The following is a 25,948-nucleotide window of genomic DNA, read 5'->3' as shown; positions in this document are numbered from 1 at the left end:
AGTTTATCTTGGTAGGTTTAACTTTACACGGTAATTTTACCTCATAATACCTGAGTGCACTTTTGTAATGAATGGATCTGTATGCAAGACAAGCTTTTCAACTGTACCTCAGTACATACAGTACTGTGCAAAAGTCTTAGGCACATATATACAGCTAGGGTGGCTAAGACTTTTGGAGTGTACTGTAATGGAGGAATGCACTGTGCTGCTGCTGCTGCAAAAAAGTCAAATTTCATGACATATGTGAGTGATGATAAACCTGATGCTGATCTGGGATCTATTGTAACTGAGAGTGGGAATCGGGCAGAGGGAGGAGAATCAGAATCAGGTTTATTATCACCGGCATGTGATGTGAAATTTGTTAATCGTGGGGAAGGGGGAGTGGAGGGAGCGGGAAACACCAGAGAGATGTTCTGTAATGATCAGTTAACCAAGTCAATGATCTTGCCTGGTGTCTCAGCACTGGATGTATCTGTACCCCTGCCACCGTTCCCCCCCCCCCCCCCCAAATCCCTGGCACTCTTTCTCTGCCACCTGCCCCACACCCCTTCTGTGATGCTCCACCCTCGCCATTGCCAACATCCTTTGCTCCCACCAGGTTTACAAACTCGCTCTCTGCTCCACATTGACAAATAGAGTACTGTCCAAAAGTCATAGGCACCCTAGCTGAATATATGTGCCTAATACATTTGTACAATACTCTACGACAATAAATAACTTTAACTGTTTATTTGAATGGGTCAGTTGCCTGCTTTGACATTGGCAACTCACTTTTTCTCATCCTTTCTCCCCTAGGCAGCCCAGGGAGCAGCAACAGTTCCTCAGACTCCTGCCCAGGGAGCTCCCCCGCCGGCCCCTCAGACCCCAGCCCCAACTCAAGATCCACCTACGTCGCAGCCGGGTCAAGGCAGAGAGAGCCGGCAGCAGACAGGGGCAGATACACTGCCGCCAGAGTTCTTCACCAGTGTGGTGCAGGGTGTGCTCTCCTCCATGATGGGGTCACTCAATGCCCAGCAGGGCAGCACAGAGAGCATCGCCGATTTCATCCAGAGGCTCAGCGGCACCAGCAACATCTTCGAGCCAGGTGCTGATGGAGCTATAGGTACGACTGCCACTAGCCAGGCCAATGAGCAGCTTCTGGATACGATGTTGGGGGTGCTCAGGGCAATTAACATTGTTGTTCTACTGTGCTCAGCTCTTTTAACCAAACTGTGTAGTAGAGATCTCTGTGTCAGACCTTCAGTGGGATGGGAGCCACTGTTAGAGAATGTGGTACCTCAAATCTTAGTGTAGAATGAAACCCTTATGTCTTTTGAGACTGGTGAAGCCCCACTTGGAGTACCATATACAGTTTTGGTTGCCCTGTATTAAGAAAGCAACCATTAAAGTGAGAAAGAGTGCAGAGAAGATTAATGAAGGCATGAGTTATGGGGACAGGTTGGGTGGTCTGAGATCTTATGCCTAGGAGACGGAGGGCAACCTTATAGGGATGTGTAAAGTCATGAGGGACATGGATAGGGTGAATGCACACTGTCTTTTTCCCAGCTTTGGGAAATCAAGAACCAGAGGACTTGGGTTTAAGGTGAGAGGGGAGAGTTTTGAAGGAAGCTGAGGGTCAACGTTTTCAGCCAGAGGGTGGTCAGTGTGTGGAATGAGCTGCCAGAGGAAGTGATTGAGGCAGGTACAGTGACAGCATATAAAATAAATTTGAATGATTACATGGTTTAGGGGGAATACAGTCCAAATGTGGGCAAATGGGACTAGCTTAATACGATGCTCAACGTGGTTGAGCTGGGCAGTGGGCATGTTTCCATGTTTTATTCGGGCTCTCCTCGAAGGCTTGAGTTTAGTGACTGGATTGGCTGGGATTATTTTCCCTCGAGTGAAGGAGCCTGAGGGGTAACCTTACAGAGGCATACAAACTCATCAGAGTTAAAGATAAGATGGATAATCAGTCTTTTTCTCATGGTCATCATTAGGTGCCATGTCCTATGACATGGACGATCTTGGTCTTTACAAGATTAATGACCCCAGCCATTATCAATACTCTTCAGAGATTGTGTGACTGGAGTCAGTGATCCATCACCAGGACCTGTGATGTGCACTAGCTGCTCATACAGCCATCCACCGCCTCCCATGGCTTCACGTGACCCTGATTTTGCGGGGGGAGGTTGGGGTGTGCTAAGCAGGTGATATACCTTGCCCAATTGGTGACCTGCAGGCTAGCGGAGGGAAGTGGCGTCTTACACTTCCTTAGTAGAGTCGTATCTGTATCCCGCCATCCGTGGTAGGGCAGAGTCAGATTTATTAGCACTGACTTTGTATGATGTGAAATTTGCTGTTTTGCAGCAGCTGTACAGTGCAAAGAGATAAAATTACTCAAATTTACAAAAATATATAATTAGTGGAAAAAATACTGAGGTAGGTTTAAAATGAGGGGTGAAATTTAAAGGAGATCTGAGGGATAGTGGATACAATTACAGTGTTTAAAAGGCATTTGGGCTGGTGTTCCATGGATGGGAAAGGAAGAGAGATCCAAGCCCAATGTGAACAAATAAAATTACTGTAGATAACCATCCTAGTTGGTGTGGATAAAATGAGGCAAAAGGAGTACTGTACATTTGATACTATACTGTACATTTCTAAGATTCGATGAGTATGCTTAGAATGGAAGTGAGAGAATCTAGTCTCAAGGGATCCCTTTAAAAATAACGGATCACCTATTTAAGACCAATGAACCTGCACACCTTTTCTGAAAGTCTTAAGTCTTTGGGCTCTTTTCCTCAAAGTGAAGGGAAACAAAATCCTTGAATAATTTTGAGCTGGAGGTACTTGGTTGAAAGGGGTACATAGGTTGATGGATATGTGGGCTTGAGTTCGTGTTGCTTTCAAGGAGATCATAGAGTCATGGAGAAAAATAGCATAAAAATGGGCCCTTAATCTATTGAGTATTTACCACCCGTTTACACTAATCCTACATTAATCCCATCTTTTAAAGTTTTCCCATCAATGTCCCCCAGATTCTACCACAAAACTGTAGGGCCAGTTTACAATTTCCAATTTATCTTCCAACCCGCACATCCCAGAGGAACCCAGAGCACCAGCAAGAGAACTGTGTCATAGGGCACTGGCTCTATCCAGTGGGCCACGTGGCTTTATTCAATGATACAACAACCTTAAGCAGGACCAAGGAGCCTACACTAGCTCTTAATTTGAAATGTTCTTGTCCACCTGTATGGCCTGAGGCCATCACCTTAAAATTCTATGCACATGATGATGATGATGATGACGACGTCGACTGAGACCTGAGAGGCCAGTGTCGGGCATTTTCATGCATTACAAGGCGCAGATTCGAAAGGCTTTCTCGCACAGACATTTCGCAGTATTATTTTACGAGGCCGAGTTGCGAGCTCGACATCAACCCGGCGCAGACGGAGAGCATGCACGGGAGTGGTCTGTCACTGGATCGAACTCAGGAACCTCCATTCTCGAGCCCGATGATGATCTCACTTGCACAGCTGACCATCCTATGCAAAAGGCATTGCAGTAGCCACAGTTATAACTTCGAGGAAAAGAGTCTTTATTGTAAGTGGGTGATCCCCTATTTTTAAAGTAGCCCCTTGATTCTGGATTATCCAACAAGAAGAAACATCCTCTTCACATCCACCCTGAAGACCTTTGAGCATGCTCATTGAATCCTGGAAATGTACAGTGCTGTGTAAAAGTCTTTTATAGTTATATAAAAGATGCCTAAGACTTTTGCACAGTACTGGATGTATTGGTTAAAATAGGAAGGTGATTGGGAAACATAAATAAGAGTGCTTAGCTTTGTATTGGCTCAGTAGTATCAAATGTTATTTGTCACACATAATATACAGTACTGTGCAAAAGTGTAGAGTAGTACTAGAATGTGGCCTCCAGACTTCAGAAGTAGACTTGGTTCACAGACATGATGCCTGCCTACTGAGTCTTGACCTGTATCCCTGTTCTTTGCTTACCAGGCCAGCAGCTGGTATTAACACACATCCAGGTAAATAGGTTGATGTTGATAGGTAAACATAGAAACATAGAAAATAGGTGCAGGAGTAGGCCGTTCGGCCCTTGGAGCCTGCACCACCATTCAGTATGATCATGGCTGATCATCCAACTCAGAACCCTGTACCTGCCTTCTCTCCATACCTCCTGATCCCTTTAGCCACATGGGCCATATCTAACTCCCTCTTAAATATAGCCAATGAACTGGCCTCAACTGTTTCCTGTGGCAGAGAATTCCACAGATTCACCACTCTCTGTGTGAAGAAGTTTTTCCTCATCTCGGTCCTAAAAGGCTTCCCCTTTATCCTCAAACTGTGACCCCTCATTCTGGACTTCCTCAACATCGGGAACAATCTTCCTGCATCTAGCCTGTCCAATCCCTTTAGGATTTTATACGTTTCAATAAGATCCCCCCTCAATCTTCTAAATTCCAGCGAGTATAAGCCTAGTCGATCCAGTCTTTCATCATATGAAAGTCCTGCCATCCCAGGAAGCAATCTGGTGAACCTTCTTGGTACTCCCCCTATGGCAAGAATGTCTTTCCTCAGATTAGGGGACCAAAACTGCACACAATGCTCCAGGTGTGGTCTCACCAAGGCCTTGTAATGTGAGTTATCCACAGGGAGACATCAGTAAGTTGCAGTGGGTTGATACATTTGACAGAGACCTTCCTCAAAATCCACTGACGTGGCCACAAACAGTAGCAGGCCATGATATTGGAAAGCTCCTCTCTGACAGCCTTTGAAATAGCAGAACAAGTTGTCTGTAAGGATTTAACAATATACTTGGAAAGAGGTTGAGAAGTTTGTTGGTCAAATTTTATACATTTAACTTTTTTATTAGACAACAATTCCTGGGAGGGAAAATAGATCAAACCCATAATTCCATCATCCCTTTGCTCCTTTTGTTGGAATATATCTGATCGTTTATGACATGAAGGTTGGCGAGGTTGTGTATAATGTAGAAGGCTGTTTGGTCACAACGGGACGTCTAATAGGTTGCAAAGCTGGCCTGAGAAGTAGCGGATGGAGTTCAATCCAGAAAAGTGTGAACTGATACACTTTGAAAGATCAAAGTTGAAGACAGAGTACAAGGTTAATAGCAGGAATCTTAGCAGTGTGGAGGAATAGAGAGATCTTGAGGTCCATGTCCATAAATCCCTTAAAGTTGCCACACAAGTTGGTAGCGTGGTTAAAAAGGTGAATGGTATGTTGGTCTTCATTAGTTAGGGTCTGAGGGAGGTGGAATTGAGCTCAAGAGCTGTGAGGTAATGTTGCAGCTCTGTAAAACTCTGGTTGGACCACACTTGGGGAATTGTGTTGAGGTTTAGTCTCCTCATTATAAGAAGGATATGGAAGCTTTAGAGAAGGTGCAGGGGAGATCTGTTGGGTTGCTGCCTGGATTAGAGAGCATGTCTTATGAGGAGAGGGTGAGTGAGCTAGGGCTTTTCTTTTTTGGAGTGGAGGAGGATGAAGAGCAACTTAAGATTCATAGATAGAGTGGACAGCTATTGCCTTTTCCCCAGGGCGGCAGGGAGCAATATCTGAGGACGTCCGTTTAAGCAGAGTGGAGGAAAGTTTAGGGAAGATGTCAGAAGTAAGTTTGTTTATACAGAGTGGTGGGTGCCTGGAATACACCACTAGGTGTGGCAGTAGATTCTTGTACATTAGGGGCATTTAAGATAGGCACATGAACGAAAAAAATGAAGGGTCTTGAGCTGTGTAGGAATAAATGTGAGGTCAATCATGTAGCAGATTTAAAAGTTAGCATAGCATCATGGCTGAAGGGCATGTACTGTGTTGTGCTGTTTGATTTTCTAAGTTTCTTAGTGCTGTATTGTGTCAGTGCCCAACCTTCTGCTGGTAACTTTCTCCGTTGTCCTATCCCGCTTGGGGCTTAAAAGTTTAGCCACACTTTCCTCCTGGTCCCATGCCTTCTGAGTTTCTTGAGTAATCTGTTCTCTTGGCAGGGTTTTTCGGAGACTTACTCTCACTCATCTGCCAGAACTTCTCCATGGTGGACATGATCATGCTGCTTCACGGCCAGTTCCAGCCACTGCAGCGCATCCAGCCTCAGCTCAACCGATTCTTCCGGGAGCAGTACCTCAACAACCAGGAGCCTACAGAGCAGAACATCCGGGTAAGGAGATGCCAGGCTGAGGGAGAGCGGGTGCACCTACTCCTAGGCTTACCCTCCCCCTAAAATGCTTGGATGTCACATGGTGAAGAATAGGTGGGGCTAAGGCAACCAGTAGTCCAGCTTCTCCAGGGATGAGTATGGTCTAAATGAGGATGAGAGGTGACTTGGAGGTGTACAAGATGAAAAGAAGCTTATTGAATGTATAGCCAGAGACTTTGTCAGGGCAGAAATGACTAATACAAGGGCATGATTTTACGGTGATTGGAGGGGGTGTCAGAGGTAAGTTTTTCACACAGAGAGTATTAGGTGTGTGGAATGCCCTGTCAGTGATGGTGGTAGAGGCAGATATGTTAGGGACTTTTAACGGCACGTGGATGATTTTTAAAAAAAAATAGGGGTTTATGTAGGAGGGAAGGGTTAGTTTGATTTTAGAGTTGATTATTAAAGGGCAAGGCATTAAAGGGCTTGAACTGTGCTGTAATGTTCTATATTTTGTAAATAAGACCTCAACTGGTCTGTCAGTATGGTTTCACTGGAAGAGAATAAAAGGAATAAGGAGGAGATGGATCTTGGACACAGGTTTTAAATCCTTAGCAAACCCTGGGAGAATACCCCTCCCTCCCTCCCTCCCTCGCTGGGCTCAATGTATCTAGGAATCATCTACATCTTGGAATCTAAATGGGGGTTCAGGTGGCTTAATGCATGTGTTCCCAACCTGGGGTGCATGGACCCCTTGCTAATGATATTGGTCCATGACATAAAAAAGAAGGTTGGTAACCCCTAGTTTAATGGATATCTGGGTGTTATCTATGTTCTGGAAACTTAAAAGGTTTCAAGTTGCTTATATATTGAATAATAGGTACCAGAAAGTTGGGTGCAGGCTGCAGTTTAATTGAGGGATGCAGATTGTTTTTTATATGTCGAGTATGTCATACTTACTGTTACCCTGGAGTGTTCTACACCCAGAATCTAATTGGAGAATTCAGTTTTCCTGCAGAGTTCATGAAACCTCGTTTCTTTTGTTCAGGCATCAACGAACGTGTTGATAAATGGTCTGGAGGAGTACATCCATGAAAGTTTTGTAAGTACGAAACAAGCTACGCTACTTGGTAGTTTGGAGTTACTTTGAAGCCAGATTGTTATTCAGGATGGACAGTTGCCTTGTGCAGATGTGAATCAGCTCTGCTAGCTCAGCTTTTAAGCCTTTCTCCCCTCGTGAGACCTGCAATTTGCCTTGTCCTAGAAACCAGTTTTAAAAGTTTGCGGTTGATGTTGTCATGGCCAGCATTTCTGCCTCCCTAGTGAGCCATCTGCCCTGCCAGCAGGATAGAAGAGACTGTCAGTCTCGATATGCTGTCGTCCATTTCCTAATGCAGCCAGGCCATTTCCTACATTACCTTGTTGTTGCTACCTGGGCCCAGTGGCTTGCAGATGCACTGCAGAAGACAGAAGCCGACCGCTGGTCAGTACCGTGGTACAGGTGGTAGAGCCACTGTCCTGCAGCACTGGAGACCCTAGTTCAATCCTGACGTTGGCTGTTATCTGCAAGGACATCACACGTTCTCCCTGTGACCACACGGGGTTTCCCAGGGATGCTCCGATTTCCTTCCACATCCAGGTTGGTGGGATAATTGGCCACTGTAAATTTCTCCTATGTATGTGAGTGACAGAATCTGGGAGGAGTTGATGAGAGTATGGGGAGAATAATATTGTAGGATTGCTGTAAACTGAGTGGTTATAAACACAAAAGATTCTGCAGTTGCTGGAAATCCAAACTAACATGTACAAAACGCTGAAAGAACTCAGAAGGTCATGCAGCATCTATGGCAAGGAAAATGCAGTCTATGTTTCAGTCCAAGACCCTGGTCAGACTTCTAAGATGTATTTCCCTGCTGTATCTCTTATGACTTGCACTGTGAGATTACCTAAAGTCTAGACAGTGGATGAGAACAACAAATATTCTTCCCTAAAGGTTGACCCATTTGGTTTTTAATAGTCACTATTAATGATTCTGTCTGTACGTTCCATATCTATCTAACTGCTGGAAGATCGTATGGTGGTATTCGTATTCCTTGATTAAAGTTCTAGGGTGCTAACATCGCCTGTACTTCAGAGCGAGTGCCTTGTATCCACAGACCCATGGGAGAGCATGTGCAAAGGAGGCAGGGTTGTCACAGCCCTTACTATGTTGCCAGCTATAGCGGTTTAGAGGCCATTGCAGAGCTTGGATTGTTATCTAGGAAACAGGTTGCCTGATCATCTTATTTGCCCTTCCAGTCGTCTGTTGTAGTGCGTGATGATGTGGATATAACGCGAACAAACTTGGACTTCCTGCGGGAGCAATTCAACAGGATAGCCACCCACATTCTCCAATGCACTGGTACGTACCAAGTTGGGTTCTGCCATCATAGTCAATGAATATTGCTTTTGTTCTGGCCCTTCATGGCTGGTGGAGTGGTACTGGGGGTGGAGACACTGCTTCGTAGTGCCAGAGATCCGGGTTCAATTCTGACCACCGGTGCAATTTGATGATTTCTTCATCCCTGTGGTTAGCACAACGTTTTACATTTCCAGCAATCTAGGTTCAATTCCCAGTGCTGTCTATAAGGAGTTTGTACATTCTCCCCGTGACTGCATGGGTTTCCTCCAGGTGCTCTGGCTTCCTCCCACATTCTGAAGGCATACTGGTTGGTAGGTGAATTAGTTATTGTAAATTGTCCTGTGATTAGGTTTGAATTAGAGTGGGGGTTGATAGGTGGTGCAGCTAGAGGGGCCAGAAGTGCCTGCTTACTCCAAAATAACTTAAGTGGGTTTCCAACTCGTGCTCCATTTGCCTCCCACTTCCTAAAGGTGTGCAGGCGGGTAGGTTAATTAGCCACTGCAAATTGTCCCCAATGAATAGGTAGAAAACTCGGGAGCAGAGTTCATGAGAATGGGGGAGGGGGTGGGGGAAGACAATAAAATAAGTGTTTAGTGCAAATATTGATGGTCAGAATGGGTTCGATGGGCCAAAGAGCCTGTTTCCATGGTGTATGCGTTCTATGACTTGTTTCTGGATTATTTTTGAGAGGCTGCTCGAAGTCCTGTGTTCTTTTTCCAAATGCTTGTTGATGGAATTCCTGACAGACAATCAGCTAGGTACCTAAGGGCTGGGAGATTTCTGTCTTTACCAGAGCAACTCAACAGAACCTGGTGAATGGCAGTCGGGAGAGGATAGTCACCTGTGGAAAGCTGTCTGTGGGTGGTTAGTGTAATCAGTAGGTCAGATAGTATTTGGCCTCTATGCCACCCATTTGGCAGCATGTTTATAACCTCATTCTCGCACACCAGCAGTCTTCTCTGTCACTCTTGTCCTCACAGATGCCACATTCGGTCACCGACTTCTGGAGCTGTGTAATCAGGCGCTGTTTGAGTGCTTGGCTCTGAATCTCTACAGTCTCCAGGGGGAGCAGAGTGCGCTGACCAGCGTGATCAACGACAGGATCGTAAGTGACAAAGGGGAGAGCGTGGGATCCAGGCCAGCATCCGCCTTTCACTCAGTTTGTTGGGAAACCTCTTCCTACCAATGACCCAAAGCCTTTCCCCCAACATAGCTCAAAGTAAATTTATTAAAAGTAAGTTTATGTCACCATAAAATATTCATTTTTTTGCTGATATTCACAGTAGAACAATGAAATACTGTCGAATCGATGAAAAACTACACACAAAGGCTGACATACAGCCAATGTGTAAAAGAAGACAACCTGTGCAAATACACTACTAATTATAATACACACTGAGAACATGAGTTGTAGAGTACTTGAAAGTGAGTCCGTAGGTTGTGGAATCAGTTCAGTGATGAGGTGAGGAGCCTGATAGGGTAATAGCCGTTCCTCAACCTGGTAGTGTGGGGCCTAAGCCTCCTGGACCTCCTTCCTGATGGCAGGAGGAAGTAGAGAGCATGTCCTGGATGGCGGGGTCCTTGAGAACGGAGGCTGCTATCTTGTGGCAGCGTCCCTTGTAGATGTGCTCAATGGTATGGAGGGCTTTACCCTCAAACATCTATCAAGGGTGTTTGATGGAGCTGTCTCTACTTGCCTGGATGAGTACGGCACCAGTGATGTTGAAGCTCGGCACTATCCGGGGCAAAGCAGCCCATTTGATTGGTACCTTGTCCACCACCCTAAACGTTCACTCCTTCCACCACATCCTTTAGTGTGTACCAAATACAACTTGCGCTACAGTTACTTGGGCTGCTCCCAGCATCTGACCTCAGGATAAGTATCTGAGATGAGAATACCTTGCCTTGGAGGATGATAAATCTGAAGTATTCACTACCCCAGGTGATCTTGGGATGGTCAACAGGTTGATATATTTTTGCTCCTGGACAGATATAGACATTCATTGGGATTGGAATTTTATAGTAGGATTTAGGAAAGTTAACAAGGTTGATCACTGAAAGGTAAAACAAACTGGGAATTCCTCCACACTATCTGCCAAAAATGGAATTTCCTAACAGCCAAAATTTTTAATTCAATCCCCATTCCTTTTTCCCAACACTGCCTGGTATGTGAACTGTACCTCCCTTAATCGCAGGAATCTGCAGAGAGTGGTGCGGACATCCCAGCACATCTGTAGTTGTGAACTTCCCATGATTCAGGACATTTACAAGGACAGGTGTGTAAAAAGAGCCCGGAGTCACCCCAACCATAGTCTATTCCAGCTACTACCATCCGGGAAACGGTACCGCAGCTTAAAAACCTAGATGACAGGTTCCAGGGCAGCTTCTTCCACCAGGCCATCAGACTGATTAACTCACGCTGATTTGAGTGTACTCTATATTACATTGACTGTTCTATTTATTATAAATTAGTATGATTGTACATTGCACATTTAGACGGAGACATTATGTAAAGATTTTTACTCCTCATGTATGTGAAGGATGTAAGAAATAAAGTCAGTTCAATTCCGGCATGTCAGTCTGTGGCCTGCTTTTTTTGCCATGATGAGGCCACTCTGAGGATGGAGGAACATCACCTCATTTTCCGTTTGGGTAGCTGCCAACCTGACATGAACACCGATTTCTTCTTGTAGTTAAAAAAAAATTCCCCCTCTCCTTTTCTTCCATTCCCCACTCTGCCCTCCTATCAGGTTCCTTCTCCTCCAGCCCTTTACCTTTCCCACCCACCTGGCTTCATCTATCGTCTAGCCTGCCCCCCCCCCCACCCACCTTTTTAGTCTAATATCTTGCTTTCCTGTCCTGAAGAAGGGTCTTGGCTGTTGAATGTTTATTCCTTTCCATTGATGCTGCCTGACCTGTTGCGTTCCTTCAGCATTTTGTCCACGTTGCTCTGGGAGTTCAGCGCCCTGTTTAAGTTCCTGTATCATTATTCAACATTTTGTGTTTTGCTCTGGGAGTTCAGTGCCCTGATTAGGTTTCTGTATCATGTTCAGCATTTCGTGTGCATTGTTCTGGGAGTTCAATGTCCTGTTTAGGTTCCTGTATCGTTGTTCCCCTTGCTCTGATCTCGTGGAATCCGCCACCCCATCTGTTCTCCTACCCTAGCCCCCCTCCCACCATTCTCCTTTTACACAGGCAGCAGACATTTGCCCTTAGTAATCTAATCTCTCCTCCCATTTCCACCCTCCCCACCCCACCCTCCGCCTGCCCAGCGCCGAATGTCGGTGGATGTGAACCCCTCACTGGTGAACTGGCTGACCACCATGATGGCGATGCGGCTGCAGGTGATCATGGAGCACATGCCGGTGACGGAGGAGCAGATTCTACAGTACGTGAGGAGGAGGGAGTCTCGTCAACAGGAGGCTGAGCCACAGCAGGTGAGTGGGGAGCTGGTTGGTGATGAGGCAGGCCACCTTGCATCCCACTGCTGTGTACTCGGGAATGAGGCTTAGCCCCCTGAAGGATTGCAGTGTCTTAGATTTCTTTTGTTGCTGAAGGATTTATCAATCTATTACTACTTAACTAGATTCTACTGATAATCTGTTTACAATCTCACTGACCTAACTCCCTGTACTCTGCAGGAGAGTCTCTACTCTCTACACTGGCTCTTTTGCACCTTACTCTGTGAAAAAAAAAAAGTTTGCATCAAAGTTATAATAACAGGAAATATTGGAAAGACCCATTAAGCTGGGCAGCATCTGTAGTGGGGGAGAGGGGAAGCATGCTACAAAAGGGTCCAGGACCCTAGGGCACTGGCTGTTTCTCTCTCCACAGGTGTTGCCAGGCCTGCTGAGTATTATCAGAAGTATCCATTTCTATTTCACATGCAGTAAAATTGTTGCAAATCACACAGCGCTAGAGGAACTCAGCAGGTCAGACAACATCTATGGAAGGACCTGATTATTCATCTGATGAAGAGTCTCCACCTGAAATATCAACTGTTTACTCCTCTCCGTGGATGCTGCCTGACTTGCTGAGTTTCTGCAGCACTTTGTGTATGTTGCCAAGATTTCCACCGTCTGCAATTTCGGTTCATGAAATGCTGGAAACCCGAGTGTTTCCAACTTTCTGTTTGTAGTTCAGGGTTCCAGCTGTTTTTTTAATATATTGTTATTTATTGCAGATGTTGAAAATCTGAAATGAAAGCAAAGTGCTAGGAATGATCAGCATCTCTGGCAGCATCTGTGGAAAATGAGATGATTCGCGTTACAGATCAAGAGCCCTTCTTTAGAACTGAGAAGGAGATTGTGAACTTGTGCCTCTCTCTGTAGGTGCTGGCTGACCTGCTAGTGCTTCCAGCACTTTCTATTTTTATTTCAGCATCTAGTTTTGTTTGTATGTTCCATTTACTGCTCAATGTAGTGGTGGGAAAGTCTCCTTGAAGATGATCAGAAGCACTGAGAAGCATTTATTGTGTAAGCCCCACCTCCTTCGCGATTGCATGAGGACATTTGCGTACAGCAGTGTTTCTTCTTGCATTATTCAAATCTTTTGTAGCTGCGTCAGCTGCCCAGCTCATGAGAGGAATTCGCTATTTAAAGCCCCACAACTGCTCCTCTTGGAGTCATAAAGTGCAGAAGTGGGCCGTTTGGCCTATCAAGTCCATGAGGACCATCAGTCACCCATTTATACTAATCCTACATTATGCCCATTCTCCACTCATTCCCATCAACTCCACCCAGGCTCTACCACTAACCTGCACACTGGGGCCAATTTACCCGACAACTCACGCACCTTTGAGATGTCGGGGGAAGCCCATAGGCAGAACGTGGCATCCGAGGTTAGGATTGAATCCAGATTGTTGGTGCTTTGAGGCAGTGGCTCTACCAAAGTTCAAGGTATATGTATTATCAGAGTACGTATATGCTACTTTGAGATTCATTTTTTGCTGGCATTTACAGGGGAAGTAAATGAACTACAATAGAATTTGTGAAAATAACTCTACATAAACAGATAAACACTGACCAACAACCAATGTTCAAAAGAAGACAAACTTTACAAGTAACAAAATAATACTAAGAACATCTGTACCTCCTGCCCGACGGTGGTAGTAGTAGGAAGCCGACATGGTCTTAGATGGGTTGGGGTCTTTGATGATAGATGCTGCTGGAGCTCAATGCTGGGAGGCTTTGCCTGTGATGGACTGGACTATCGCATCACTTTCTGTAGACTTTTCCCATTCCTGGGCATTGGTGTTTCCATACCAGGCCATGTTGCAACCAGTTAGAATTCTTTTCACTGTGCATCTATGGAAGCTTGACAAAGATTTTGGTGACATGCCAAATGTACACAAACTAGTAAGAAAGTAGAGGCACTGCAATGCCTTCTTTGTGAAGACACTTGTGTGCTGGTCCCAGGACAAATCCTCTGATACCAGCTGAATGACTGCTAAAGATGTCCTAAAAGCTTTGTTATAGGACTTGTTCCTGGTCATCTGCACTTGATAAACCCCAGTATGACTAATAGTAGAGTCTGGTCAGATGAAGCACCCTGTGCTACTACTGAAGGTGCATAGAAGGCTACGGACACAATCGGAGTAAAAGACAGCAGGGTGCGATGGGCTGGAGGGCTTGTTTGAGTACTATAGGACTCCGTGCAATCTCTAATCACATAATTGATGTTGATGGCACTTTCTTTCAGAGTGTCCCAGAGGAACACGTGGAGGATCATCCCATGGAATCCGAAGAGAGCGTGCAGGAAGTGCCACAGGTAATGGGAGCCACCATGAACCAACCCCTCACTGCGTCCTCTCTGTTCCCCGCCTCACCGCGCGTTCTCCATTTTGAAAGCATGAAAGTGAAATTAAAACTGGCCTGCCTCCTTGTTCACTGAGGAGTTGTAGCCCCACTATGTATGCCAGCCCAGGTAACCTCCTCGTACCCCATTACATCCCTGAGCCTTTAGCCCAGGGCACCTGGCAGCAGCAAAGTGACACAAATCATTTTTGGGCTGTGAACAAAAGGACAGTCACAGTCCTGAGCATTTACTTGCTGGGAAAGGCTGTATGCAACTGCAGTGCATAATCTGTATTCATTAACAAGCTGATTAGAAGATTTCCTCACACCCTCCAACACTTAAGGAAAAATTAAATAGATTAGGACTTTATTCATTGGGATATAGAAGATTGAGAGAAGATTTGATAGTTGTACAAAATAATGAGGGGTATAGATAGTGTAAATACAGACAGGCTTTTTCCACTGAAGTTGAGCAATCATGGGTTAAGGGTGAGAGGTAAAAAGTTTAAGGGGAACATGAAGGGAAACTTCTTCACTCAGAGGGTCATGAGAGTGTGGAATGACTTACCAGGGTTTAGAGCTGAATTCCTACAACATCTGTAAAGAGTTTGTACGTTCTCCCTGTAACCACATGGGTTTCCTTCCTGTGGCTTCTTTCCACAGTCCAAACATACCAGTTAGTTGGTTAATTGGTCATTGTAAATTGTTCTGAGATGAGGCTTGTGTTAAATTGGTGGGTTGCTGGGCGGGGCAGCTCATTGGACCTGTGCTGTATCTCAAAATTAAAAAATAATAAATGAAGGACTCTCGCCATCCAGACACTCCCTTTTCTCATTCCTACCGTCAGGAAGGATGTACACAAGCTTGAAGGCCTACACTCAGTGTCCTACCCCTGTGCTATCAGATTTCTGAACAACCCATGGACACTGTCTTGCTATTCCTCTTGAAATTAGTTTTTAGTGATTTTTTTTGTTGAAACCTTTAATAGTTTTTCTTTATTTTACAATGTACTGCTGCCACAAAAAAACAAGGTTCATGACATATGTCAGTGACAATAAACCTGATTCTGATTCTCTGTATCCGGGGAAGTAGTAGAGACCACCTCATTGAATATGGTTAAGACACAGTCAGATATTATTCCGTATAAGGGGAATTAACGATTATGGGGAAACGGCAGGTAGCTGGAGCTGAGTCAATGGCCGGATCATCGATAAATGGCGTAGCAGGCTCGACCTGCCAGATGGCCAGTTCCTGCTCCTATTTCTTATGTTCCCCCTGTCTTTGCCATCAGAGGAAGGACTCGACGGCTTCTCCTGCTCCAGCCACCACTGCGGAGGAGGTGATGTCAACAGAGCCGGTGGCGTCCATGGGTGCAGACACAACACAGAGGGAAGGAGCGGAGGCGGAGCCTTGGGTGGCTGCTGTTCCACCGGTGAGTTGTGTGGGTTCGCTGTCTCTCAGTACTCTGTACCCTCTGGAAGCATGCGCCATCCTAATTGGGTTTATTAGTGACTGATAGTTTTGAACATGTATCTAAGAACATAGAACAGGCCCTTCAGCTTACAATGTCTGTGATGGGTATGATGCCAAATTAAACTAAGCCTCTTCTGCCTACACATGATCCAGATCCCCCCCTACCCTACATATTCGTGTGTCTGTCATTTAAAAGTCTTTTAAATGCCACCATCGTATCTGCTTCCAGTACCACCTCTTGCCGCCTGTTCCAAGCAACTGCCACTCTTAAAATGAAAATTTGCCTTGTACATCTCCTTTAAACTTTGTCCCTCTCAGCTTTACATGTGTTTCCTCTAGTATTTCGCAGTTCCACCCCAGAAAAAGACTCTGTATTTTTCTCGTCCTCTCATAATTTTATAAACTGGCATCTCCTTTCAACCTTCCAGTTGCTCATACCCTGTAATCCAGGCAGCGTACTGGCAAATCTCCTCTTCACCCTTTCCAGAGCATCCACGTCCTTTCTGTAGTGGGGTTATCAGAGTTGAAAGCACCGATCCAAGTGCATTCTAGCTAAAGTTGCAGCATGACTTCCTGACTTTGATACTCATTGCTTCAGCAATGAAGGCAAGCATACTGTATGGCTTTCTTACCACCCTATCTACTTGTATGGCCACTTTAAGGAAGCTGTGGACTTGGACCCAAGACTCCACATACTCCACCTAACTTGGCTATAATTGTGGAGACCTCTATGCCATGCCATCTACTGCCATGATGAAGCCAAATTTAGGCCGGTGGAGCAACACTCATATTCCATCTGAGTAGCCTCGAACCTGATGGCATCAACATCAATTACTCTAACTTCTGGTAATTACCCCATCTCCCCCTCGTCTTCATTCTCTGTTCTGGTTACCCTCTCACCCTTTCTCTTCCCCTCACCTGTCTGCCATCACCTCTGATTCCCCTCTTGTATTTCTACCGTGGACCACTGCCCTCTCTTTATTAGATTCCTGCTCCATCCTCTTTTCCGCCCATCTCCTCCCAGCTTCTTGCTGCAGCAACTTCATCCACCCACCTTCCCCCTCAGCTGGTCTCTCATATCACCTGCCTTCTCCTCCTTGCTCTGGTTTCTGCCCCCGTCCTTTCCAGTTCTGATGAAGCGTCTCAGTCTGAAATGTTGACTGATTATGCCCCTCCACAGATGCTGCCTGACTTGCTGAGTTCCTCCGGCATTTGTATATGTTACCTATGCCATCCTCCTCTTTGCAAGAGAAAGGCACCCTAGTTTACTTAATTCGATTCTGTCAGAATGGCTGCCTGAAGAATGCCTTCAATGTATCTCGCAGTCCTTTTGTGTGATGTGGGTCGTGGGTCACTAATTGACCCCAGAATTGTGCTCTTTCCTGAGTGACGAAGAGCAAGAGTATCTTGATGATCTTCTCTTGCAGGAGTGGGTGCCTGTCATCCGGCAAGATATCCAGAGCCAGAGGAAGATGAAGCCTCAGCCACCTCTCAGTGATGCCTACCTCAGCGGCATGCCAGCCAAGCGTCGAAAGGTAGGTAACTCCTCTCTGACCTTATCCGTGATCCATTGGCTCCTCATTGCACCATGGAATATTGCTTCTTAGTTAATCTGGAAGGTATCGCAGGAGGTAGAGAAAGGGGAAACTTGAACAGGCTGGGACTTCATTCCCTGGAACACCTGAGATGAGGAGAGGTCTTATACTGGCACACAAAGTTATCAGGGGTATAGATAGGATGAATGCATGCAGGCCTTTTCCCTTCAGTTTTGCGTGAGATTAGAACTAAAGATAATAGGATTAGGGTGAAAAGTACAATATTTAAGGGGAACCTGAGGGGCATCTTCTTCACTCAGAGGATGCAGTGTGGAATGAACTGCCAGCAGAACTGGTAGGTGCCGGTTCAGTTGTAACATTTAAGAGGAGCTTGGAGAGATATGTGGATAAAAGAGCTGTAGAGACCTCCGATCCAGGTACATGTAAATGAAACTGGGCAGAAGATAGGGTCAGCCAGACTAGATGGGCTGAAGGGCCTTTGTGTGTTGTAGTGCTGTACGATTCTAAACAAAGTTGAAATTGATAGTCGGGGTGTGGAAGTGCCAAGCAGTGACTACTTTCAGCCACCTTTCCTGTGACATCCCGTGCTCTCAGCTCCCCACCATTAACAGCCAGGGTGTCACCATTGATACGGAGCCCAACTGGACTGGCACTGGCCACAGTGAACTTGTACTGGTTGAATCAAAAACCGAATAGTTGAAGGGAAGTAGGTTTTTCTTAACTTGGTTGGGTGGAACTTCAGGCTTTATCTCCTGCCCGATGGTAGCTGTTAGACAGTGGTATGGTCCCAGTGGTGGGAATCCTTGATGATGGATGTTTCCTTCTTAAGGCAGTGACTGCTGTTGATACTAATGGTGGAGAGGGATGTGCCTCATGACTGTAGAATTTTAAAGGTTTCTTCAGTATTTTGTTCTGAAGTCATCTGCAAATTGTCAGGAAGTTCAGACAGTGCTTTGGCTTATCAGCAGGTATACCAAATTATAAGGGGGGCTGGATAGGGTAAATGGTAAGAATCTGTTTCCATTGTAGAGGTGTGGAAGATGAAGGTGCATTGCTTCTGTCTGAGATGTAGGAGGTTTGGAGAGTATCTGAAGGAGAGTGAGCTTGGAACCTAGAAACAGCTGCATTGAGGAGGTGCCGGAGACAGAGATTCAGAACATTTAAGAAGCATCTCAACAAGCTTTTGAATCACCAAGGAGAGAAGCTACACTTCTCTGACTCCAACGTGCTGCCTCTTCTCACGATGATGTAGGTAGTTGGAAATGCTGGGCAGCCCGCAGCCCCAATTCGTTTTTGGCTGGGGTCCAATTGCTGGAGAAAGCTACACGATGGTGGCGTGATGACAGGTCTGAATACTCGTGTTAAAACTTGACGCCAGCTAAAGGGGTAGAAACAGACATCATAGGCACACAGCAGTGCACAAAACACTGGAGCAACTCAGCGAGTTAGGCAGCATCTATGTAAGGAAGTGTACAGTCTTCATTTTAGGTTGCCGTGTACTACCTTGAGATTCATTTTCTTGCAACCATTTACAGGAAAAAACAGAAATAAAATAGAAATCACAAAAACACCACACATGGACAAAAACTGTCAAACAACCAGTGTGCAAAAGAAGGCAAACTGTGCAAATAGAAAGTGATACTGAGACCATGGATTGTAAAGAGTACTTGAAGTGAGTCTGTAGGTTGTAGAATTTGTTCACAGTTGTGCTGATGAAGTTATCCCACATCAGTTCAGGATCCTGATGCTTGTGGGTAATAACTGTTCCTGAATCTGGTGATGGTGGACCCAAGGCTCCTGTGCCTTCTGCCCAGTGGTGGTAGTGAGAAGAGAGCATGGCCTGGATGGAAGGGGTTTTGATGGTGGATGTTGCATTTTTGTGGCAGTACTCCTTGTAGATGTGCTCATTGATGGGGAAGGCTTTGTCTGTGATGCACTACGGATTGGTGTATCCACCAATTTCTGTAGCCTTTTCTGTTCCAGCGCATTGGTATATCCATACCGGGCCATGATGGAACCAGATTGGATGCTCTCCAATGTGCACCTTTAGGGGTTTGTTAAAGTTTTTAGTGACATGCCAAATCTACGCCAACTTTCAATGAAGGTAGAAGAGCTTTTGTGTCTTATTTTGTGAGTTGGTCCCAAGACAGATCCTCTAAGTTAATGCCAAGGAATTTAAAGCTACTGACCCTCTGTAGCTCTGTTACCCTGAAACCTTCTCTCTGAACCCACCTCCACAACTGTCCACAATGGGACACAGTCTATTGGGTAGAAGAATGTGGAAGTCTCTTCAGGGAGCCGTTCTGCCTGGGGACCCTGGTTGCATCCTAGATATGGTGTGGGTGCCCCAGGCCTCGAGTGCCTCCGACCTGACCTCTCTATCTGTTCCAGACAATGCAGTGTGAGGGTCCACCACTCTCACTGTCGGACGCAGTGGGTAAAGCAGCAAAGGCCGCCGGGGTCAAGCCGCTCACCAGTGCAGAGAGCCTGGCCAGAGACCTAGAGAGGACTGAGGCACAGGAGGCCTACAGGCAACAGGTAGGGGACTGTTATGTTAATTACCAGCTTCCACAAGGGGGGGGGAGGGAGAGTCTGCGAAGGAATAAGAAAGAGATGTGGGTGGGAGGGCAGAGGGTGACCCCCTTGAGTTTAAACTAAACCGATTCATCTCCATCCCCACTCACTCCTTCCCTCTTTCCTCCCTTTCCACTCCTCCTCCCTATCCGCTTCTACCGCTCTGGTCCTGCCTTCCCTCTCTGTTCTCCTGCTCCATCTCCACGCTCGCCTCTCCCTCTCGCTCCCCACTACCCCCTTCCCGTTCTCCACCCCCCCCCCCCTTCATTTGTTTCAATCTGTTCCTGTTATCCTTGGTAAGAGTAGCAGGGGACAGCCCCTTCAGCTGGGTATCAGTAAGCTGGCAGCAATAGCACACACGGGGAAACTGGAGGGGAGGATGAGGAGGGGTGATTAATGTCAGTGCAGAAGGACACTACAGTGCAGCCTCCCTCTCTCATACCATCCCATGGAAGAGGCAGAGCAGAGCAGAGCAGAGCAGAGCAGAAGCTGTGCACTGTGATGTAGGCGAGATACGGTGAAAAGCGTTTCTTTGCATGTCATCCAGTAGATTATTTTGAAACACAAAGGGTAGTAGAAAGGGAAAAGCAGTAACAATACAGAATATAGTGTGGCAGTTGCAGTGTAGGTAGACAAATAGATTGGGAGATTACGAGTCCATCATAGAGGACTGTTCAAAAGTCTAAGAACAATGAGATAGGAGCTGTCCTTCAGTCTGGTGGGGCTTGCTCTCAAGCTGTTGTATCTTCTGTCCAATGGCTGGTGTGGGAGAGGAGATGGGTGGGAGGGATCTTTCATTATGTTGGCTGCTTGTCTGAGGCAGCGAGAAGTGTAGACAGAATCTCTGGAGGAGAGTCTGGTTAGCGTGGTGGACTGGTTTTATATTTACAAATTCCATAATCCCTTGTGGTCTCAGGCAGTACATTTGCCATACATGCCGTGATGTGTCTGGATTGGATGCTTTTTACGGTGTATCTGTAACAATTGGTGAGGGTTATTGGGGATTAAACTGTAAGTGCTAAAAACACTCAGCAGGTTAGGCAGCGTCTGCGGAGAGAAGGGCAGTGTTGATGTTTCATAAAAGCCAAAAAAAGGGAATAAACCTGAAGTGTTGGCTGTGCTTCTGTTCCCCCCCACCCCTGATGCTACTCACCTGCTGAATGTTTCAAATGCATTATACCTGAGCCCAATCATCTTTCCTCCTCTCTTCCGGCAGATCCATTCCGACATCCAGAAGCGGATAAGAGAGGACCCCGAGTACAGCCCCCAGCGGTTCCCGAACACGCATACCGCTTTCGAGGAGCGTTCCTAGTGCTAGCGGGGACCAACCTCTCTCCCTCCGTCTGAACCGGGCCTCGGGCTTCATCTAGCCTGTACCCTGCGTGAATTCGCTCGTTGTACGTGGTGTTTTAATTATTTCTCTCTGCCGGACTCTGGGTGTTGCACTTTCTCTTGTCACAAGCCTTGAATAAAGTACCACAGTCCAAAGCTGTACTGAAGCTTGACAAACTCGGCAGCCTATCCCCATTTTGCTGTGAATGGAAAGCTGCTCTTTGTGACCCTACTCTGCTCCTTTCCCACCAGCTGGTGGAAGGGAGCACCTCCCAAAGTTCCTGCACATCTCAAGGTACAAGGCACATGTAAGGTCCTGTCTGCAGCGACCATCCCGAGCTTCCCATCAAGTGAGATTGCAACTCTCCTGTGTCGGCTGTCCTGAATCTCAAATAGAAACTGAAAGACATGTTGTATTCCAGGGTGCAGAAAAGGAAGGGCTGCAGGAGGAAATTAGTGGGTCAAGTACCATCTGTGGAGGCAGAGGGATGATCGACATCTCAGGTCGAGACCCTGCAACAGGACTGAGTATGTAGAAAGGAAATGGGAAAGGGGGTGGTGGTGTTAAGGCAAGAGCTGGCAAGCTTATAGGTGGATCCAGGTGAGGTGGGGAATGGGAGGGAGGTTGGAGACAGGTGGAGCATGGAAGGGATTGGCAGAGACAATGAGACTGCAGATGGTGGAATCTGGTAACGGTGGTGAGGGGAACTGCATACTGGAGGGGTGTGGATAAAGGTGGAACTGTGGCAGGACATGGGTTGGGGGCCTTGGGGTGGAGTGGGTGCAGATGATATGCAGATGGAACCTGGTTGAAGAAGGGGAGGGGAACTGGGAAACAGAGGATTGGGGGAGTATTAAAAAGGCCCCCCCCCCCCCCGCCCAGCTTTTGTGAGGACCTGACTGAAGAAGAGGATATAGGACGGGACAGAAGGAGGTGTGGGTTATCTGAATTTGGAGAATTGAATGGTCATGCCATCAGGTTGTGGACTACCCCAGGTGCTGTTCTTCTAGTTTTTCTTTGAGACCATAAGAGAGAGGAACAAAATTAGGCCATCAGCCCATTAAGTCTGAGCCCTGTCCAAAATTGGCTGCTTTAGTTTTCAACTCCATTTCCCTGTCTTCTCCGTATAACCTTTCATTCCCATCTCTAAATGTTTGACCATACCCTGAAGGGTTGAAGACAGACTGGTTGTTGTAGGAATGGCGAGGGGAGTTGAAATTCCGCTTGGGTAGCCTACAACCCATTGATATGAAAGTTGAATTTTCATTCCTTCCCTCTGCTCTCCTCCCAGACTCATACACCTTTCCATCCTTCCTCACCTATTATACCCACCCTCCCTCTCTTCCGCCCAGTTCCATCTGCCTGCTATCCCCTTTCCACCTTGTTCCACCCACTCAACCCTCCCTTACACTGATGCAGGAAGTTTCCCCTCATCCCCAAAATGCGACCTGCATCTTGAACCTCCTCAGATGCTGTTTAAGTTTCTGTTCCTCTGGTGTGAAAGGACCTTACAATATGTGGCAGTTTTGTCCTCTGTGCCTGCCTTCACAATGTCATGACAGTTCCAGTGCCAATGACAGGTCCCTCTGTTGATTGGCCCTGGCGTGAGACACCATGCAACTCAGAAAGAGGCCCTTTGGCCTCCTGAGTCCGTGCTGATCATTAGCCACCCGCTTGCACTATTTGCCCACACATTTCCAACAACTCTTCCTCTCCAGATTCTATTTCTCGACTGTACATCAAGGTCCATTTTCAGCTGTCAATTAACCTACCATCTTTGGGCGTGGGAAGAAATTGGAGTGCCTGGGGAGGCCCACACGATCCCAGGAAGAAAATACAGACTCTACAGAAACAGTGCCGGAGATCAGGATCGAACCTGGGTCATTGGAGATGTGGGGTGGTGGCTCTACCAGCAGTGCCACTTCCTTGAAATGTTGCATGTAGCCTCAGTGCTTGGATGACAGCAACAAGATCACTATTTGAATAGAGCAGACAATAGAACCTCTCCAATGCAAACCAAATGCAGTTTCTCTGGAGAAATGGACTTCCAGGTGAACCTATGTTTGGCTTTATTGAATAACCTCAAGACAGTTGCAGAATATTGGTTCTGAGCCAGGTTTGTTACAAAGAGCAGGAGCATGGAGAAGTCGGGAAACCCACATGGAAACAGGGCGAACATACAGATTCAACACAGCACCAGAGGTCACTATTGAACTCAGGCGTCTGGAGTTATGTGGCAGCAGCTCTGCTCTCTGTGTCCTCTTGGGCAGTGAGTTCTGGACCACGGTGCATCGTTTTCTTCCCTCAACATTCTCCTTTCCCCTCTTACCAACTAAGCTCGGTCATTGGAGACACTGGAGACTGCAGATGCTGAAATCCTGAGCAACACACTATGGAGGGAGTATGGACAGTTGAAATTTCAAGTTGAGACCCTTCATCTAGACTGGTTTCTGATGAAGGGTCTTGACCTGAAACGTCAACTGTCCATTTCCCTCCACAGGTGCTGCCTGACCCTTTTGAGTTCCTCCAGTGCATTTGTGTGTAATTTCAATCCTTGTCTGTTAATTTATTGTCTGACTTGAGATGTAGGTTCTTTTTGAGTTAAATCAAATCAATTAATTCTCTGTTTGATTCTCTTCATTGTAAAAACAGAAACTATAGCCTTAGTTGGACCTTGCAAATCAGCAACCCCAGTATACAACCTTGTCAGTCTCCTTTGCTTTCCTATTCGTGTTAACTGAAGAGACGATTGCAAGCTGATAACACAAAAATGGGAGTACCAGTAGGTAACTTGCCCACTCATGCCTGCCCTGCCATTCAGTATGGCTGATCCATGACTCCCCTTCTCTGCCAGATCCCCAGAGCACGGAATTACTGGATCTTTCATACTCTTCTCAATCGCCATCTTAAGTATATCTAATAGTCAGGCCACCGACATCCTTGAGAGCAGAAAAAAATTCTACACGGCTCAGTTTTAAATGACCAGCACCTTATTTTGAAGGTACATCTTTTTGTTCATGACTCGCCCACGAATGGAAACATAGCAACATCCAGCCTGCCAACCCGCTTATGATCTTGTGCTTAAATAAGGACACCCCTCATTCTTCTGAACTTCCAAGGAAATAAAACCCAAATTGTTTCACTTCCCTCGAAAGGACAACCCTCTTCCACTAGAGAAGCATAGAAAACGTACAGCACAGTACAGGCCCTTTGGCCCACAAAGCTGTGCGGAACATGTCCTTACCTTAGAAATTACGTAGGGTTACCTATAGCCCTCTTATTTTTCTGAGCTCCATGTACCTGTCTCTTAAGTGACCCTATCATATCCGCCTCCACCACTGTTGCCAGCAGCCCATTCCACGAACTCGCCACTCTCTGCATTAAAAAAACTTACCCCTGACATCTCCTCTGTACCTACTTCCAAGCACCTTAAAACAATGCCCTCTCCTGCTAGCCATTACAGCCTTGGGGAAAAAGCCTCTGACTATACACACGATCAATGCCTTTCATTATCTTATACACCTCTATCAGGTCACCTCTCACCCTCCATCGCTCCGAGGAGAAAAGGCTTCACTCAACCTATTCTTATAAGGTATGCTCCCCAATCCAAGCAACATCTTTGTAAATCTCCTCTGCACGCTTTCTGTGGTTTCCACACCCTTCCTGTAGTGAGACAACCAGAACTGAGCACAGTACTCCAAGCGGGGTCTGACCAAGGTCCTATATAGCTGCAACATTACCTCTCGGCTCCTAAGTTCAATCCCCCGATTGATGAAGGCCAATGCACCATATGCTTTCTTAACCACAGAGTCAACCTGCACAGCAGCTTTGAGTGTCCTATGGACTCAGACCCCAAGATCCCTCTGATCGTCCACACTGCCAAAAGTCTTACCATTAATACTATATTCTGCTATCATATTTGACCTACCAAAATGAACTACTTCACACTTACCTGGGTTGAACTCTATCTGCCACTTCTCAGCCCTCTGTAACCTCTGACAGCCCTCCACACTACCCACAACACCCCCAACCTTTTCTGTCATCAGCAAATTTACTAACCCAACCCTCCACTTCCACATCCAGATCATTTATAAGCCAGTTCTGGATCCACAAAGCAATGTCCCCTTGGCTCCCATGCCTCCTTGCTTTCTCAATAAACCTAGCATGGGGTACTTTGTCAAATATCTTGGTGAAATCCATATACACTACATCTACTGCTCTACTTTCATTAATGTGTTCAGTCACATCCTCAAAAAAATTCAATCAAGCTCGTAAGACAGGACCTGCCTTACACAAAACCATGCTGACTATTCCTAGTCATATTATGCCTCTCCAAATGTTCATAAATCCTGCATCTCAGGATTTTCTCCATCAAATTACCCAACACTGAAGTAAGACTCACTGGTCTATATTTCCTGGGTTATCTCTACTCCCTTCCTTGAATAATGAAACAACATCCGCAACCATCCAATCCTCCAGTACCTCTCCCGTCCCCATTGATGTTGCAGAGATCATCGCCAGAGGCTCAGCAATCTTCTCCCTTGCCTCCCACAGTAGCCTGGGGTACATCTCGTCAGGTCCTGGTGACTTAGCCAACTTGATGCTTTCCAAAAGCTCCAGCACATCTACACGCTCAAGCTTTTCAGTCCACTGTAAGGCATCC

At 46.3% G+C, this 25,948-nt stretch overlaps 1 protein-coding gene across 7 annotated transcripts in view; it reads left to right on the top strand.

Annotated features, from left to right (window-relative positions):
- The window catches only part of LOC140198194 (large proline-rich protein BAG6-like), a 136,610-nt gene extending 112,706 nt beyond the window's left edge, over positions 1–23,904 (top strand). For 6 of the 7 annotated variants that reach the window (XM_072259220.1, XM_072259219.1, XM_072259218.1 and 3 more), the window contains 11 exons: positions 796–1,102; positions 6,005–6,174; positions 7,202–7,255; positions 8,452–8,554; positions 9,535–9,659; positions 11,827–11,991; positions 14,255–14,323; positions 15,641–15,781; positions 17,250–17,357; positions 19,770–19,916; positions 21,169–23,904. In XM_072259220.1, coding sequence (XP_072115321.1) covers positions 796–1,102; positions 6,005–6,174; positions 7,202–7,255; positions 8,452–8,554; positions 9,535–9,659; positions 11,827–11,991; positions 14,255–14,323; positions 15,641–15,781; positions 17,250–17,357; positions 19,770–19,916; positions 21,169–21,264 — 1,485 coding nt within the window. In that variant the 3' untranslated portion in view covers positions 21,265–23,904. The remainder of the gene's footprint in view (positions 1–795; positions 1,103–6,004; positions 6,175–7,201; positions 7,256–8,451; positions 8,555–9,534; positions 9,660–11,826; positions 11,992–14,254; positions 14,324–15,640; positions 15,782–17,249; positions 17,358–19,769; positions 19,917–21,168) is intronic. The other variant, XM_072259221.1, reaches the window with a different exon arrangement.
- The last annotated feature ends 2,044 nt before the right edge of the window (positions 23,905–25,948 follow it).

Source organism: Mobula birostris, chromosome 5 (assembly GCF_030028105.1).
Source record: "Mobula birostris isolate sMobBir1 chromosome 5, sMobBir1.hap1, whole genome shotgun sequence".
NCBI lineage: Eukaryota > Metazoa > Chordata > Chondrichthyes > Myliobatiformes > Myliobatidae > Mobula > Mobula birostris.
Note: the sequence above shows the minus strand (reverse complement) of the source record. Positions and strands in the feature narration are given on the sequence as shown.